This window comes from Helicoverpa zea, chromosome 31, assembly GCF_022581195.2.
Source record: "Helicoverpa zea isolate HzStark_Cry1AcR chromosome 31, ilHelZeax1.1, whole genome shotgun sequence".
NCBI classification, from domain to species: domain Eukaryota; kingdom Metazoa; phylum Arthropoda; class Insecta; order Lepidoptera; family Noctuidae; genus Helicoverpa; species Helicoverpa zea.
In genome coordinates this window covers 9,145,681-9,163,449 of record NC_061482.1, presented here as the reverse complement: position 1 = coordinate 9,163,449, position 17,769 = coordinate 9,145,681, and the positions used below count along the sequence as shown (strand labels likewise).

General features: G+C 35.9%; 1 protein-coding gene across 2 annotated transcripts in view; it reads left to right on the top strand.

Annotated features, from left to right (window-relative positions):
* Positions 1-17,769, top strand: part of LOC124645123 (homeobox protein caupolican) — a 45,755-nt gene that overhangs the window by 9,336 nt on the left and 18,650 nt on the right. Inside the window, exons 2-3 of one of the 2 annotated variants that reach the window (XM_047184872.1) lie at positions 6,980-7,315; positions 12,312-12,421. In XM_047184872.1, coding sequence (XP_047040828.1) covers positions 6,980-7,315; positions 12,312-12,421 — 446 coding nt within the window. The remainder of the gene's footprint in view (positions 1-6,979; positions 7,316-12,311; positions 12,422-17,769) is intronic. The other variant, XM_047184873.1, reaches the window with a different exon arrangement.

Sequence of the window (17,769 nt, the reverse complement as noted above, 5' to 3'; positions counted from 1 at the left end):
TAGCGAAATCAACGTTCGTTCGCACCGCACTGGATGATTGAAGACACATAAGTCGTTTTTCGAGATAGTGAATCGAATCTTATTTTTCACATGTGGATATCGGATTAAAAGGAGCAGGTAAAAGTTTCCGTTCACATTTGTGGATGCGATGGAGTGTGTCGACGGGCTCTCCGGTTGCCCTCGAAAGAGTTGCAATTTTATGAATGAGTTGTTTGAATGAAACACAATAATAATACGGCTCGGGCTGCGAACCGACGCGGAAAGCGCGCTGTAGAGACGTGTACGTGTCCGAGACGCCTTTTAAACGAGCATAATATTTGGTCCGACGTTAAAGATTTCACCTCTCCATAAAACACTTAATAATATTGTATATCGATTTACAGCGCTCGGCATGCGTTGCTGTTATATTTAAATAGCATGTAGCGCATTTAAAATTAAAATAATGAAACAAAGGGATTATCGCAAGCAGACTTGAACGCCTTTTGCTGTTAATACGAGCTCTCCACAGTATATTGCACAAATCTGAAAAACAGTTTAACAACCTCATTATTGATGTTTTTTCCAAACCTATGTTTCGGCTCTGTGACCATCTAAGTTTATCACCTTACAAAAAATAAAATGTCTGGTGTGTAAATGTTACTTACCCGCAGTGCTAACAGATCATCAGTCGATAAGAAAAGAAGGCTGTAATAAAATCGCTGATACTGTTTTATATCATTTTTTATGGGCACACCCAAAATTATACTACAAAAAGAACGCACATAACAGGCTTGTCAATTTGCGGCCGTACGTTTTAATTAGACTTATCTAAACACAAGTATAAATTAATTTTTCATGTACCTGCTGCGTTAATGGAAAACGATTGTTAATATTCTTATTATCTACCACCAGGCTAGCTACCGACAAATGAGTCGTGGGTAAGCACATTTGGGTACTTGCCTGCTAAGTATCGAAAACGTACCTAATCTATACTGTTTTATTCAAAAAGTGTCGTTTTATGTATAAGAAGATGTTTTTTTGCAGTGCACTAAAATAAAATGTATTCATTAAACTAAGTAAATTCTTGCCGGAATATTTAACGAAGGTCTGTTATTATAGCTTAGTATTAATATACTTAATTAGATAAATTAATAGATACGCATTTGTTATTATTATGCACTATTAATGCGTATTTATCTTCACATTAGCATATCACCGAGTATTAAAATGAAGGCGGCGTTTCCTTTTCAATATTTATTCTCTCCTAATTTTACCCTAATTAGAGAAGGTGTGAATTTCTTTAAGGCATCATGCGTTTTGAGGGTGGGCCAATTTAGTTCGTTTATCTATACGGATATCTCAACACAGGATGTGGTCGAGATAGACACCTACCCAAACTGGCTATCCACCATGTAATTGTCCAATTAAAATAACATTTTTATGTAAATAACTTTTCGTAATAACTCTTAGAAAATATTTTTTTATTTCCATTGATGCGAATGGTTTGAGTTTGTAGAGGTCAGTTTGAACTATTCATTTGATAATGTCTAAGTAATGTGGCACAGGGGGTTCTGCACTGAGGATACCCGCCATGGTTGTAGGTAATTACATTGCCAAGGTTAATCTGTAGAAAGGAACATGAAAAACACTGAACACTCAGTTAATTAATTAGTTTTCCTATTCATGCGAGGTACGGAGTTAATTGAGGCCAAATCTCACGATACACTTGCAATTCATTGTATAAAACAGATCGACGATAATCTATCATAGTTTGTCAGTGTTCAAGTATGTTTTTATCGACTAGAAGCTTAATAATAGAAATCATGCTACGATGCTTTTCTAAGATAAGTTATATTGGAAATAAAAAAACTCGGTGAAAGTGCTCGACGCGATTCTCAATATTATAATATCAAGTGTTAATTATTTAAAGCAAATATGTACTCGTGTAATACGATGACTGAAACCGAATGCGATTAAGCTATGAATCATTTTGTATTATGCTAGATATTTTCTGTAGCATCAGCTATTCAGTCGCTATAAATAAGCCGCAAACATCGTAAAAATAAAGTTCAGCTCTAATAAATATGAATGACATGTAAAAAAGAGCGGATTCTAGCCCATGTTATCTTGTAGAACCAGTGCGGCGTTATCGTATTCATCTGTTGCAGGAAAGCAAGAATGCGAATATTGTTATGTAAATTTACTTTTAATAAGAACATTAATGTCCGGTATATCTGCTTATAGAATCGAAAGTCGCTACGGGAGCGTGTAGCTGTTAAACAAATTATTTAGTTTTATTTATCTTAATCTGGCGCAATTAACCTGATGTTTAGGAGTAGAAAAAATATACCACATCAGAATTATTAGCACACGCTTTTCTCAAGACAAGGAATGTAAACGCGAACGCAAGATGGCGTGACGCCCGCGCAGGCGGCCTTATCATACGATCTATCAAATTGTGATGCTTTTTCTTTTGCAAACTATGTGCGAAAAGGATTAGACGAGAATATGAATTCTCGGAAGTCTTGATGGCCTCGTGGTTAAGCATCTACCTCTCGAGTACGAGCTTAAGAGAGAGCTCGAGTACGAGTTCGATTCCAGGCCAGGCAAGTACCAATGTAACTTTTCTAAGACTTTTGTACTTTCTAAGTGTGCCTAGGACATGGATGACTGAATACGTAAATATGAATATAAATTGACATCTACTTTGTGCAAGCATGGTAACTTAACGTCCAACCCTTCTCTGTATAAGAGGCTGTGGCCGTCAGCAGGTCAATGAAATAGGATGATGATGATTTCTAAAAACTCAAGTTCACAGAATTATCTGCGAACTGCCGCATGCCTGACTAAAACATGGCTCTAAGACTCCTACTTACATGGTTGCCAGCTCAAACAATTAATTCTGGCGATATCAACAGATCTCCTTTATCATATGCGAGCAAATCGTATTCATATATGGTCAATGATAACAACGCATGCCAATTGATTGGTCTTTTCTGTAAACAATGCTCATACTGCGATCTGTATCAATTCAGTGTTTGCGTAGTAGATAGCTTAATTGTTTCAGTTAGGATTAGTGCGCCCTGAGCAGGGATCTGCCTGCGTCAGTACGATGCAGAGCTGCGAATACGTTGATCTCGAGTTTGTCGACGAATTAAACATTAGCAAGAATTTCAGAATTATTATTGTGCACCGGTAACCTTATCGTAAATTTAATACTTTAATGATGTCTGCTAAAGGGCCGACTTTGATAAAAAAAACCCGTGGTACCTGGACTAAAGCCATCGCTCGGCGTCACCCACGGTTAGTTAAGCGAGCGACATGTCATCGATATTTTTTGCCGGGCTGATGTCTTTAACGAAATTCATGTCATTGGGTCCGATTTCTCTAAGATTAACTTTTTTACATTATTTAACAAATAGATCGGACCCTTATACGCTCGAATATTCAGTTACATGGTTTAACACTTAAAAGGGCTTAACGACTCTAACATATCCTGCGGGTTACGATAAAAAAAGACGACAAAAAGAGAATACTTCTCGTGTTTGTTTTTTAAAAGATGTCTGCTGAAGATAAGGTGCAGCGGCACTTTAATCCTCCAACCGTCCGATATTTGAAAAGGATATGATGACAACTTTTTTGTATTCTTTATCTAATAAGCACACATAACCAATCCTTACTTATTTTAAAGTTTGTCTAAGTAGATAAATGAAAATTACGTGTTATACGTCGATAATTGAATACACGTCATGTTAATGTACCGTTTTGGAACAAGAGATACGTAGGAGTGAAAAATTGCATTTGTCATAAGTGCATAGTAAGTAGACTGGATAGTGTCCCCACACTACTCGCTCAGCCTGCTAACTCACATTTATCATCGTCACGTTGTATGGCGGTGGCTTTGTTTTAAATTAAAATTGTATAACACTTAAAGGCCTATGTAATACAGACATATGGGTCTATAATTCATTTGTTCTTTCAATTAACTGCAACCATTAGTTAGAACTTGCAAGAATTTTCCGGCATTGCAATCTTGCAACAAAGAAATTGTTGTTTCGTGATATAAAACCAGCGTTTCTTTTTACTGTTTTTACCCTTAATGAGGCAATTCATATTCAATAGCAACTGTTACTGGGTTTGCTGTAAGCTAGACTCCGTAGTTAACAACAATGACGTGTCTTAAACCATTTAGTGTGTCCTAACGTTTTCCCAGCGTGTTACCTGGCTCAGCTTCACTTAACTGAACTTGTCAAGCGCTAATTAACAAGAGCGCCGACAAAGACCTTAATTTTTCCAACGTTTGCTCATTATTTTAAAAAGCAATACATTTTCATCGCAATACGTTAATTTGACATGAGCTATCCAAAAAATAGAACTCTGCTCCATTGCGTACGATGATGTTCGGAATAAACATGGGATAAACAATTTTTTTTTGTTACACGTTCAGTTTGTGTCAATTATATGTATATAATTGACGCGGGAATAAATGTTGCAGTCTCGTGTACTTTAAATATTCAATAAAATATATATAGAAACGTAATTTTGTGATCATGTTGTCGTCGAGTCGTAACTTCGTCTCTATTCTGTTTTCTATTTTAAAAATGTGTTTATTAGTTAGTGCGAATTATTTTTGTTTTATAGTTAGATTCTTCTTAATTAGCTGTAAATTACGATAGGAGTATAATATACTGGCGGTTGAGTGAGTGATCTATGCATATTGTATTTTTGTCAGATTTAATAACATGAACTGATGACACTTTCTTATTAACACTTTATAACAATGTTCTCAGTGTACATTTCAATACACAGTATTCAGTGCACTTGAAATATTATTTTGTTTAGGTACCCACTTAGTTAGACATTTCGATTTTGATTTAAATTTTTACCAGCATAGATTTATTTCTATAAATATACACATATGACTACGTTAAGATAATAAAATAGTATTTGATATTAAATATTCGGAGCAACAACTAAGAACTTAAACAAATTACTAGATTAAATATAGTAAACATAATTAGGATACAATTACACTTCTTTACGCAGGTACAATAAAAATGTCAGGCGCTAGAGAAAAATAGCGTGTAAGTATTTGCTTGAGATAGAGCCAAATATTGGCCCAGAAACGCCGCGTAGGCGAAGCGTAGACGTCGCGTAGGCGTTGCGTAGACATTGCGTAGGCTTACCGTAGCCTCGGCGTAGTAATCGAACTCTAATAGACTTTTTGAGATAAATAAAACACAGTGTAAATTGAATTACATACCTATAAACCACAGCTGAAAACTTTAAAAAATCGGAAATTGTATACGGATTTTTTTCTTTATTGATATTCGGCTTATATTAAAAAATAATATTGAAACGATGTACTATCGTTATAAATATATTCTTATAATTAGGTACTATCGTAATATCAACCCCGCGTCTTGGCTGGACCAATGCCTAACGCTGAGATAACCTACGTGTTTAGTTAGGCCTGTTCTCAATTGCCATCCGAGCGAATAAATAGAGCAACCAACAACAGTACTACCTACTAAGGTACTTACTACAATAATTATATTGTTTCACCCACCAGACACTCGTATCATTTGAATGGATTGAATCCCTTTTAAGCACCGGCGTCGATTTCAGCCGCAGCCCCTGTATTATAGAGATCGATATCATCTCTATTACCATAGTCATTAGGTCGAATGGACGATACAACGTAAACACCTAGCGCCTCTGGAGCTGCTTATACGTACATAGATAGGTAGCTATGTTGCGAGCAAGGATTAAATAACTATGCAGGGTATGTAATGTAGGTAATGCAGGGATTCGACGTTTAACGGCTTCGGGATTACCTCAATAATACCCTCAACACAACAAATGTTTTTAGCCTGTCGTGAGGGGGTGAACGTAGGCTCGGCGATGCTATAGGTCGTCGAAATGTTGGTCTCCATAGTGACAGACGTGGCAATGGGTGTGTGTTGCGTGTTTGGGGTGAGAGAAGCCATACTTCTGGCAGACGGGTCATAGCTCCAGCTTAATACGTCCACAGTCAACCGCGACGTGACTTTACCGGGCTTATGACAACAGAACCGCCTCTTTACACAATTAAAGGTCAAGTCACGTTGTTTCTGGACGAAGTTATCAGGATGTATAATGTAATACCAATTAGAATTTAGCAAATTTAATTATCGTAAGTGTACACTCTGTCATACAAAAAAAAAACACAAGTATCTTACAGCAGCACAAACGATACAAGAAGAGTATTAATTGATTTCCTTCCTAAACTGTCATGGAATTGTATCAAAACGACATTTCTCGGTTTCTAATCCCATTGAAAATACAATGAATGTTGGGCGGTTGGGACCATTTTTCATTCGAATGACAAATATTTAGAAAGTTATTTAGGTAGGTGCCGCGAGCCAGCCCGCACTCAATTATAAGGACGAGCTAAACTCGCGTTTCGATATTATGATCGGACAACAGCCGGATATTTATTTTGCGACCGCGTTATCGATTCAGGTAGTCCAGCAAATAATAAATCTATAGCAACAATAATGTGTCCGCCCTTCCTGATCCCATTGTCATTTATTTTTTCTCAATGTTCAATCGCGTCATATTAGTATTACTTACAAGGGTGCATTAATATTTTTTTAAAGGGCCTTCATAGCGTTTCTAATTTACGTATCGCGGGTCTTTGCAGGCCCTGACGATTTAAAAGGCACGCCCAAGGTTTCTCTTGATGCTCACCCCTTTTCACACAGTCGTTAAAGGCTCGTTTATTATCCATCAATTATTTTATATTATGCTAATTTTATTTTAGCTGTCCATTAGGAACTTTTTGCCGATCAATTTATGATACATTAACCACGTGAGCATATCACAAGTGCATTTGAATGTTCTGTTAATGTTGCTATGCGACTAGCTGTGCGCACGGAGGCCTCCTATTTCTACATCGTGTCTGCAATAGCGAATGGAAAACGCGCCATAAAGGCATTTCAAAATTTGCAACTTACAGAGCACCATCTCGACAGCCTCCAACAGTCCGCCGCCGGCGCAGGCGGGAATGAGCGCGGGCGCGGGCGGCGCGAGCGCTGCGGCGCGGCCCAGCTCGCCCGCAGCCGCGGCCCCGCGCTGCTGCGACACCGGCCGACCTATATTCCAGGACCCTATCACCGGACAGACAGTCTGCTCGTGTCAATACGAGTTCCTCAACTACCAGAGGCTCGCATCCGGCGTGCCCCTGTCTATGTACAGTGCCCCTTACTCAGACGCCGCGGCGGCTACAGCTGCCGGTATGGCGGCGTATTTCCCCGCTCTAGCAGCTGATCAACCACCATTTTACACTAATGCCGTAAGTATTATATAACCCTACAGTTAGATTATTCGAGAGTTTAATGTAAAGACTATCTACAATTTTTCTGGCTTAAGTACACTATACTTTTGTTATTGGCTAATGACGATTACAATGTTTTAAGTATGAGTTCCCACAAAAGGGACCTACTGCTTGAAACAGAAAATAAACTTGAGATTGGTATGTAGACATGTGTTTATAAGTACCTGCTTCCAAAACAAAGACTGACTTTTCATAGCAATGACCTTTTAGATATGGGATGTTGCCTATTAGATAATATTTTTGCGTTTCATCATTTTATGATTCGGCTAATCAGCATTAAGTAAGGTTCAAATAACCTTGCTTATAATGCTTAATTTGTGCCTGAAGGTAAGAATTATTGTGTCTTTGCGCATATTTTATACCTAAATTAAAATAAAGAATGTTCACATTAAAATAAATAATAGTTTGGTCAACCCATTATGAAAATCCAGATATAAATATTTATCTGAATTCAAATATTAAGTGCCTAATTAACGCTAAAAATAGGCAAGTTTTTAAGTTAAAAGCTTTTGCAGTTATTACATTTTCACCATTTGTTATAACGAAATGTTATGGAGAACAAATCACTACTTGGAACATTAATTGATTTAGTAATTAACAAAGTTAAGATTGGCACTACGAGAGATATTATTTGACCGACTTTTATTTACACAACACGACCAATTCCTGCGGTTGACATGATAATCAGACACTAGTGTTGCAACCAACATGAATTAAGGATATCGAATTGAATTGCAAATAAAAAGGAACATAACATTAATGCGGTTTTTTGCTCTAACGAATATCGGTCACTTAATGTTCTTCGTCTCTTAATTTCCATCGCATTTAAAATCACTTTTTTAGGAAGATGCCGCATTTGGAAATAATAAACGACAAATATTTCATAAACTGGCTGAAAATAAGGCATTTATAAAAATTACTATTTCGATACAGTACCTAATAACACAAATATTACATGGAATATGTTAATTCCTAAGGAATTGCATTTACTTAGTAAAGAATGAGTCACGAACCTACCTATTCATTTTGTTTGAATCTCCTATAACTAGACTAGTTCATGAGTGGTCAATGTTTATGTGACTGTGACCAGCCTAAAGCAACGTACTTAAGAAACTAGTTTGGTTGACAGGTTTCTTTACGCACATTCAAGTCAATACCAAACAGCCAAGTAATTTAATATTTTATTGTTTTACTAATAACGATATATTATAGGATCGATCTTATTTCATGCCGACTATTTTGATATCAAATTAAAAATATTTTAATACTAGATACATAGTGGGTGTTGAAACTAGTCAGAGCGCTTTACGTACATATATACGAGCATAGTAAACCAAACGTAGAAAAAATAACTTTGTGTGCAGTCTTCAACTGCGTTTGTTCTGCTGACGCTGTAGTAGCCTCGACTCCCACGTCATTCCCTATAAATTAATACTCAATAGTTTATTAATTGATTTCAATCAATTCTTTACTTTATTAAACTTATATTTATTGTGGGTAGGGTTCCGAAAACCCTCAATGTACTCTACAAAAAGCAGTCTCCTTTATTATTTTACTCCCGAATATAATTCTTCCTTGAATAATGTTAATTGTTTTAAAGATTGTCAAAGTCAAATCAATACCTAACCATGGTTAAAGTTCTGTTGTCGACAGAGCTTTAGCTTAGAGGAAATTAAAGCGAGTCACAGTGTGCCTGTGGTGTAACTCTACGTCATCTTAATTCGTGAATGCAAAATAACCCTCAAACGCATTATGCTGGTCTGTGTCTTGTTATCACATTAAAAAACGTAAATATATCAACAAAATAAATAATTATCCAGGATCTTATTACATTATAATAGCTTAGAACAGTTTTTACTCCATAATCTCCGAAAGTTTGACTTAAATTAATTACGTTCACAAAAGCTTAAAGGCCTGATATAATCTCAGAGCGAAGGATTATGTCCATATCTACATCTATTGCCGAGAGAACCTTTAATTCCTTTTTTTCCACTTCCTCTTACAAAAGCTATAACGTTAAAATAATTAGGATACGTTGTCAAAATATTACGTTAGACAGGTAGTTATAATAAGTACTCACGCGCAGTGTTAAGTATGCATCACAATAAGGTTTACGATATAAGTAATAAATACATATAAATTTGAATCGTAATCCGTTGATGTATGTTCTTTTGTCCATCGACCTAAAAAACTTGTACCAGACCAGTCGGCTTTAATAACTTAATATGTTTAACAATTTCTTTCTGAGGATTTAAATATGTTCAGATCCATACTACTTTGTAAAGGATTAGAATTTCGAAATATATCACCACAATTTAGTACAACCCTTATTGTTTATGAAATGAGGCACTAAAATAGAACACTAACTTCAATTGCTTAAAATAATACAAAAATGGAACCATAAAGCACTGCCTGTGTTAGAATGCGCTTCCCCGATCGTGTGTGGGTAGTGACTTTGAATGATAATGATCATAACAACATAAAAGTAGCCAGGCCACGTTATATATGACGTGTAGTAAAACTTTTGGAGGAAGGTGTTAAAAGCCGTGAACGTGTCACGGCAGATGATTCAATCATTCATGAAGATATGATCGTACATCATCAGTGGCGAAAGTGTTAAAGCTCGGGCCGTCGTCTTCAATAGGATCCTGCCTCACACCGTTTTTTAGTTAACACTTTTTATTTTGTCTATAATTTATTATTTCATCCCGTCTCGTAGGGTAGTCGTACACTGTATACGTGTTTTATTTGTTCTTTTGTTTGGCTTTTTAGTTGTCAGATTATAACGTGTTTGTTTACACTTTAAATTTTAAATCTAACGCTTACTGTAAACAGAAAAAAGTCATTTATGAGACAAACGAAGTATTTGAACTGTTAAAATATTTAATAGCTCGGTCGGTCTAATCGTTTCATTTCCACATGTGGGACTGCACTGGCAGGAAGTTATTTATATAAAAAATATTATTTATCAGTTCCGAAGGAACGTCCTTAAATAAATCATCGATCTATCTACTCTAGTGGGTACTTTTATTGTTAGTACGCGCTGCAATTAATGATAAATAATATCTAATATAGTCATTATTGAGCTGCAAGAGTGATGCTAAAGTATTTAAATGGACATAAATCATTTTGGCATAAATTATTATTCGTTCACTAGTTATAGTCACGAATAGTTTTATTCCCGGAGATAATTATGTGCAATCAAACAATGGAAAGCTGATTGGACTCGTGTTAGTAAAAACAATTGGAAATAAACAATACTGTTTTACATTGAAATGCAATTTAAAATTCAGCAACTTGATTTGTTGTATGAAAAACGTTTATATAAATTGTTCTATCTCAACTTTAAGCTGTTTTTGACATCAATAATAAAATTTCTTTGAAAATAACGTAACCAAACATTTTTTTAATCTTACCAAAGTCGTGTATCTTCTTAGTACGTTTGTGGACTCGACGACATTTGAACGCTACCTGAGCTTGCGTGTCAACCACATCGCTCAACGGATTAACTTATACCTTCCATAAATACCTATATATACTTGCCTACTGGCTAGTTCAACACTCTAATGTTAATGGGATTATAGCTAGGTTCCATCAGTCTCATAATGTTGATACCAATAAAGATCACGGGCAAGTTTTTTGTGTTTAAATAATTGTATCGTTAAGACGAACACGTCTATCAATCATTCCCTATTTTAGTAGGTGTCTGCAATCAATATAACTTTTTAAACAGTAGCCAGTTTTTTATACGTTATACATAATACGTAGGTATATTAAGTGGAAAAATATATCAAAAACCCATAAAAACAACGTTTTTGATTAGACATTCCAATAAGCCAAATTGCCACTCGATTCATGCGGCCACGCGAAACAGAATCATGCGTCATGGCGATTATCACTGCCGATTCTGATTATCTATACTTCGATGCTAATATTATAACGAGGAAACATTTTTTATTTGTCTGTACCCCCAAAAGCCTCCGAAACTAATGAACCGATTCGAAAAATTTAAGATCCCCGACTAACATAGGCTGTATTTCGTCCGGGTAAGGGAAAGAGTTACATCCCGGACGCAGCCGAAATGGAAATACCAAGATAGTTTTCTTCCACGTTTTATAGTAAGCTCGATATTTCACCCTGTGTCACATTTTGAATGTTATCTGTAAAACCTCAACGATGGATGGGATCAACCGATTAAGTAAATATGACAACAGCGCAGTAGGCACAATAAATCCATGTGGCCACAGATTCGCGTTACGGCGTAGTCCGATTATTATTTGAAGTAACAGAAAACTGGAATTATATCACAAAGGTCGCAGCAACAAAGAGCGACAGCGCGACTGGATTACGCTGTCGTGCTTGAGTAAAATTTATTATCGGATTTTCGATTCGGCCACCAATGAAGTTGTTGGACAACAAAATCTTTTGATAGATTTATCCTGGCTGACCGCATTAAGACTCGCTCCTGAGTTATTTTTAATGTGTCGCTATAAATTTTTGGACCCTTAGTGACAGCCATGCTTTTTACGCGATCCCCGGCGCACAACCTTAATAACAAATTAATCATAATTTTAAAACTACTATTTATTTAATGTGAAACATTCTCAATCAAAATGTTTTTAAGTTATAAAACATTTAAATTTATTTAAAAGATTATCTCGGAGTCTTGTTTTGAAACAAAAAAGTTAGTATTTGTCGATCAAAAGATGATTGATTCACTCGTCTCCTATCTTTGCCCATTAAGTAATAATAGTTAAGGCCCGCACGCCAGAACGATCGATCAAGAAATCAATCAGACTAGGATCATTTTAGAAATGGATTACTTAAAAGCTACCGGAATCATAGAAGGAGGTATTATAACGGGACAGTTATGCCTACTTATGAAACTGAGTATTTTAATTAGGTACACCTAATTGATGACGTGAGCTTGAACTAATTTGTGTTTTTTTCTTAGGCTGCTGGCATTGAACTAAAAGAAAATCTCGCAGCAAGTGCAGCAACCTGGCCTTACCCAACAGTATATCACCCCTATGATGCAGCCTTCGCAGGATATCCTTTCAACGGGTAAGTTCACTCAAGATACTAGTAAACCACACTGAGCGGTTGCCATCTTGCCCATTAGATTTCAACACCATTTGTACCTAATAATCGTCGCATTCATAGTATTCACCGCATTAGCTAGCAGTTTCCATCACAAAAATGTATACTTATTTCATTCAGGTTGGTCTGTCTATGCTTCTTGATTAACAATTCTCGTTGACAGCGAGCGTTAGGCAGCTCTGTGCCTGGCATAATTAATTTTTGAGTAAGTGCAAGCCAAAACCAGCCGATAGTCGGCCCTCGGTAATTTACACATAAGTCCCTAACGGCTGCAATATCGACAGAGTAGACGTGCAAATCTCTTTAAAAAGGGGATAAACTGATATAAAGGCTAGTCTAGTATGGCTGCTACGCCCAAACTACCTACTGTCACTCCACATTCCCTGTCCATACCACTGATGCTCTTTTTACGCTGTAGTCTCGATTAAACTAAGCCTCCGGACGTTTATAGGGAAAAAAATGCGGCTTTGTTTACTTCAATTCAACCACCTCAAGTATTCTATATTTGTTTAGAATGTATCTTTGTACTTTTAGATACCTAAGAAGTAGGATATTTCTATTGTAATTTATGAAATGTGTTTTTTTTTTCGAAACCACAACTTCTACTTCCAAATAAAAGTGTAACGTTTGTTTTAACGTTAGCAAATAAAAAGATAATAAAAAAATGGCCAAGTAATATTATGTTTTTTTTAGTTCTTGACTTATCACCTAGATACGTCAAGAACTTAATTACTGTCTTATTAAAATTAACGGTGAAATGAAAGGTGAAACAACATTATTATCATCATGTCACGCAATTGAGGGATAAAGATTAAAGCTCCAACTTTTCGTATAAAATAATTGAAGGGCTATACAAGGTGGCACAAAAATACCCTTAAAGCGGAAAGGCGGTTAAGTGTTCCCTTACAAAGAGTTTTTTCACAGCACAATTTTAAAAATATATTTTAAATATTCATATTGATTTTTAGTGAAATTAAAAAAAAAACTATGCGGAATTGTTATTTATTATTACTTAGTTCAAGTGCTTACAATAAAATGCTTAAGAGATGCTCGACGTAAATACAATGATTTGCAATACATAGGTAAGTTACTAAGTTTGAATGAGAACTAAGAATCGATTTCGTGAATCCTACAAACAGAAAATAATTATGTCAATTATTGAAGCGATACAGCATAAATAATTGACATTGTACAGTACATATAACATACAATGTTCGTATATGTATAAAAAGATTTACTTGGACTCTACAAAATACTGGCTTTGGATCACCAAACAACATTGTCAGGTAACCAGATACTTGGACAGAGGGGTGTAGAATATCGATGTGTACGCCCCGCTAGTAAGCTAAGGGTTACTTACGCACACACACACTTATGTACGTAAGAAATCTCATTTAGTTCTTGTACTTAGGGCATGTGATCGCAGCCTTCGTGTTTATGACCAACGCGTGACTTATAAACGCACAAAACATTTCTAGAATATTACAAAATATTTATATAGACAACGATTTCTTTGGCTAATTCCATAATAAACAGTTTAATATTGAATTATTTTTAAATAGCAATCAAAGTCCGTTTAACCCATTGAAAGCATTTGACTGATATCGCTTCTTTAAATAAGTTAGTAATTCGTGAGGAGTCTTTTGATATATTACGAGTATATTATCATTATGTATATATTATCGTAATCAGCGCAAACGTACTACGTCGATAGGATTTGATACAGTCAACACGCTTATGCAAACTGATAGCGGCAAACTGAAAAGGTTACAAAACATGAGTTTATTAGATAATTATGAATGTTGGATCAGATTATCAAAACTGTGTCCGTCTATGGCGTACCAGTGCTAAAGTGTTTCGTGTATCTACATGAAAGCGGGCCTTTAGTGCGCAGTATTGTAGCCATCCGATCGGCTCGACCTACATTCGTAAAAAACTTCCACTTTACTATATTGATCGTCGGAATAGCTGACAATCACTATGTTCATCGGGCTTCCGAGGTTTTTTGAAGGTACCTACTTATTGCTTACTATATGAAAGCGGCATGATACCTTTTGTAATTGACACAAAAAGAGATGGGACATGCATGTAATACCAATATGGGATGAAATAAGTATATCCAGTTAAGTAAATGAAAATAGGCAAATCAAACAATTAATTCATCTTTAAATGTTCGTAAAACCATCTGTTATTGGCAGCTCAATTAATAAAATACCAATTACATAGAATGTGTACAATGTGGAGCTTCTAGGAATGGCGCCTAGACGCTGCTTGAGAGAGCGTGACCCGCCATTTATGTTTTATAACTAACACATAACGTGTAGATAATTGTTCAATTTCCTTCGTGATGCCTTGAAATTGGTATATTTCAGCAAATAAAAATCTGTGTTAAGGCCGTACGATGCACACTCTGGACAAGTTGTAAATGGTTTAAAACACAAGCCTTAGGACCTTAGTAAAATAATTTTCTTTTAATTTATAGAAGAGCTCGTGGCTAAGTGAGTAAGGGACATGGCTACGTTGGGGTCGGCGTCCAGTTGTATCGGATGCAGCTGAGTATAGTTCACGTCAAACTTGACGGCAGCTCGCAACTAAACATCCATACTGACTTATTCCATAGTCCTCGCGCTCCTCCCTCGCTATATATTATTCATTGATAAGCAACAAAGTTGACAAAGGGCTAGACACTTAGAATTTCTCCTTACTTTAGAAGAAGTAGTCCCCCAGGTAGTTTAACACCAATGCAGTGAGATACCAAAATGTCGTTGGTTTAAACATGTTAGAAAAAAGGAAGTGGACACACAGCAGTAAATAGAATGAATATTTTGACACATTTCCAACATCAGTTCTTCTTCATTTTGATAGGAATGGTTCAAATTCAATGAAATGAAGACATCCATGAAATAAGAAATAAGATCCTTATTTTTCAATAAAAAGTTATAACATCTATCTTCATTTGTAAAGGAAGTCCGCAAGCAAGAAAAGTCAATCAATGAATGGTAATTAATGTTTCACGCACCAGACAAAACGCAAAAAGTATGAAATCTGTAGCCTAAAGAAATACTTTTGCATTGCAGTTTTTGTAACAGAAACACTTCATTAGTTTCACGCCTTAGTACTTATACTTATACGCCTTAACAAGATTTTTTTAGCGATGATGTCGGCATACCTATTGATCGTGTAACAAGAATACGAAAGTTAATACAATCATGGCATCGTTCTCATGAACTGTTTTTGCTACTTGCTCATCGCGCCACGTCGGTAATTATAATTAGCAATGGTTTCATGTCAATGTGAGGAGGAAACATTGTTTTTCTATCCCATTTATAACACATAAACTATCCATAAACGATATCTACTTGTAATTAATCGACAGGTGAACACGATAAACAAAAGTGCATCAATTATGAATATACAGTGAGCATGAGCATGGATACTGAGAGCTTATTAAAATTAAAACTTTTGTCTCTTAACAAGTCCTCAAAGTAAAACTATGTACTTACAAACACAGATAATGAAAACTTTAGTGTAAGAACTTCTGGAGCATGCAAAATGATATCATGTTGATATAGATATAAACATGATGAACATTTTTTAGTTAACTAATTGTAAAAAAGGTCGTGGATATAAGTTAATTAGTAGCTTTATAACACGTTAATAGATTACCGTCGTTGTTAACTATATGTAGAGAGAGTGCTTTGATTTATACGTTTTTAATTGCACCGCTGTGCACTGATGCCGCGCTAACTTCGCAGAATGAATATAGATTATGCGATTGGAACTAACTTTAGACGTTCTTCTACCGCAACGAAACTCCTCGTTAATTTGAATTAGTAATTTAAAAACATTGTGTATCCTCTATTAGGTTGTATGCCGCTGTATTGGAAGTATTTATCGTTTGCTGTAAAACAGTAATTGGCTATAAAAACGTATCTGTGGTAAATAGGATTGCTAATAGCTACATTTACTTTGCTCAGTTCCGGTATAATATGAAAAAGTGTGATAATGAAGAGCCGCTTGTTGTTTAGTATTTCAATCGTTCGTTAAATCATAATAAATAACGTTAACGGTGCGCGCGTACTACAAGCGCAACATGGATACGTAAACTGCCAATTATATTCATCACTGACGATTACAGTAATTTGATTTAGTTTCTGAGCTGCTAACGAATGGGGATGAATGTGCAATCCCGTTTTGTTGGCTGCGTATGTCACGTAAGCTGTTTAGACCATCGTCCAGTTATTGAAATTAGTTCAGAATTGTATACTGTTTTGTTTTCTTCTTTTTCCACTTTACAGGTTTCCAATCGATAGCAAAGAATTCTTTTAGTATACATAATATATCATTAAAGGACAAAAGAGGAAAGAGATTTATTTTAAGAAGGCATAGCCTAGGCACAAGCTATCGACTGAATAGTTATATTAGTCTTAAATTGGTATTTCACAAGTTCCACACAAGGCCCTACTAGATACCGATACGATGAATAGTGCGGAATTTTGAAAATACTATAGGCACTTTTTCATGTTTGTGTCTTACGAATGAATTAATAGATCAAAATTTTATGAAAGTCATTAAAAAAAATTACCTTTCATTTATAAGCAGAATTCATATTAAAAAATATAAATATATAATATACTTACTTACGATTAAACGTATTGCTTTTCATTTCTTCTTCTAATCCTTCTGTACATCCTCGTTGGTATTGCATTGATTTTGACCAGGGATGAAAAGATCTGGTGGCCTTGTCTTTACGAGTCTATACCACCGTAGCTGGCTCTTCGCTATCTTTTCTGCTACATCGCGTACACTACACTTCCGCGCATGTTTTCATTGTGGATTTTATGGAGCCTGGTGATACACATACATTCACCTCAGCATCTTTATTTCGACCTCTTGGACGGTATGTACAGTCCGCGGTCATTATCACTAGCACCTTTGCCACTTCTCCTATTTTAACCATATAATTCAGTCAGAACAACCGTTGCATCCCAAAGTATGGCACTACAAGATTGTGTAGGTTTGAAAGTAAGTAGTCATCTCTCTCTGTATGCGTCACGACTGCCCGTATGATGGTCTTTATATCAAACCATTGATTTCGACTGGCATTTTTCTGTTACATGTCACATCAGTTACTTATCGCCATTTTAGCCACGCAGGTATACGGTGCTGGATGTTGCGTACTCCTGAATTTAAGCATGATACTACTTAGGTATGTATAGTGATCGCACATGATAACTAGCTGCCCAGTACATTGCGTTTGGCCAGCAAAACATATCTGGAACGCCTTAAAGCGAGAACTATATTAGTTATCT